We start from the raw sequence: 1,055 nt of genomic DNA, 5'->3' as shown, positions 1-1,055 counted from the left end.
GTACTATCTCTTTGCCAGCCACATTGAAAGGTAATGGCTAATACTATCTCTTTGCCAGCCACATTGAAAGGTAAAGGCAGGAATGCCATGTAAATTGAAAAGTTGATGTACATATTATGTCAGTTGAAATCTCGTCGTGCTGCCTCTCCTTATTAAATGTTTGTTGACGAGAAAAGCCTCTTCGTTGTTTTCTACACGATAGCATCACCACCCCTGACATCGCTACTTTACCGAGGAGAAATGTGGTGACTTTGACTGAGATATGTGGTTATCTCACGAAGCTACCTTAAAAGATGACGAACTATAAGTCGACTTGGATAAGAGCGTCTGCTAAATTATTAAAATTAAAAAAATTTAAAAAAGTAAAATGAAAAAAAAAGTGTGTTTTGTTCAGAGAACAGAGCAGGGTTTCTCGGTGTCGGGTCGGGTCTGGTTGGGTTTGGTCGGAGTCCAAGAAACAGCAGCGTGAGAGGAGGGAAGCATTTAACTCACTTCCCTCTCTGTCTGCCTTGTCATTCTCTTCAGACAGCCAGGGGGGTGGACTGAGTTAAAGGAGTCCTGACTCTCACAGAGACTCACAGAGGATGAAGAGAGGAAGAGATATCAACAAGCAGAGAACTCTGGAACACTTCTGAAACCGACACGGAAACTGGTGCTCTCTTACTGACTGACTGACTACAAACATTTTTCACCAGCCAAGGAGGGATTCTACACCTGACCAGATGTACCAGAGGTCAGGCCAATGCACAGGAATGGAGGGTTAACGTTTGACTGAAGAGGAATAAGCAGAACTGAACAACATATTGAAGACTGAGCTTTGTTAGTGCACTTTTTTTCTGGTTATCGAAGAGAACCACATTTCGGTGTGAACCATGAACGTTCTACCTAACCTCATGATCAGGTCTCACCAGGACCAGCCTCTTCCTCTCTGCTCCCCAGACCCCTACCTCCAGGATTTCTCCTCCTGGTGTCCCCCAGGGCTAGGTGCTGATCATGGGAACAGGCTGGGGGCCATGGGGGCACTAATTGGGCGTGAGAGACCAGGAAAACCCCCA

At 45.7% G+C, this 1,055-nt stretch overlaps 1 protein-coding gene across 1 annotated transcript in view; it reads left to right on the top strand.

Annotated features, from left to right (window-relative positions):
• The first annotated feature begins 872 nt into the window (after positions 1-872).
• The window catches only part of LOC135563573 (oligodendrocyte transcription factor 1-like), a 1,011-nt gene continuing 828 nt past the window's right edge, over positions 873-1,055 (top strand). The window contains exon 1 of the mRNA XM_065006378.1: positions 873-1,055. This exon is cut by the window's right edge and continues 503 nt beyond it. Coding sequence (XP_064862450.1) covers positions 873-1,055 — 183 coding nt within the window.

This window comes from Oncorhynchus nerka, linkage group LG3 (assembly GCF_034236695.1).
Source record: "Oncorhynchus nerka isolate Pitt River linkage group LG3, Oner_Uvic_2.0, whole genome shotgun sequence".
NCBI classification, from domain to species: domain Eukaryota; kingdom Metazoa; phylum Chordata; class Actinopteri; order Salmoniformes; family Salmonidae; genus Oncorhynchus; species Oncorhynchus nerka.
The sequence above is the reverse complement of the archived record's forward strand: the minus strand, read 5'-3'. Positions and strand labels throughout refer to the sequence as shown.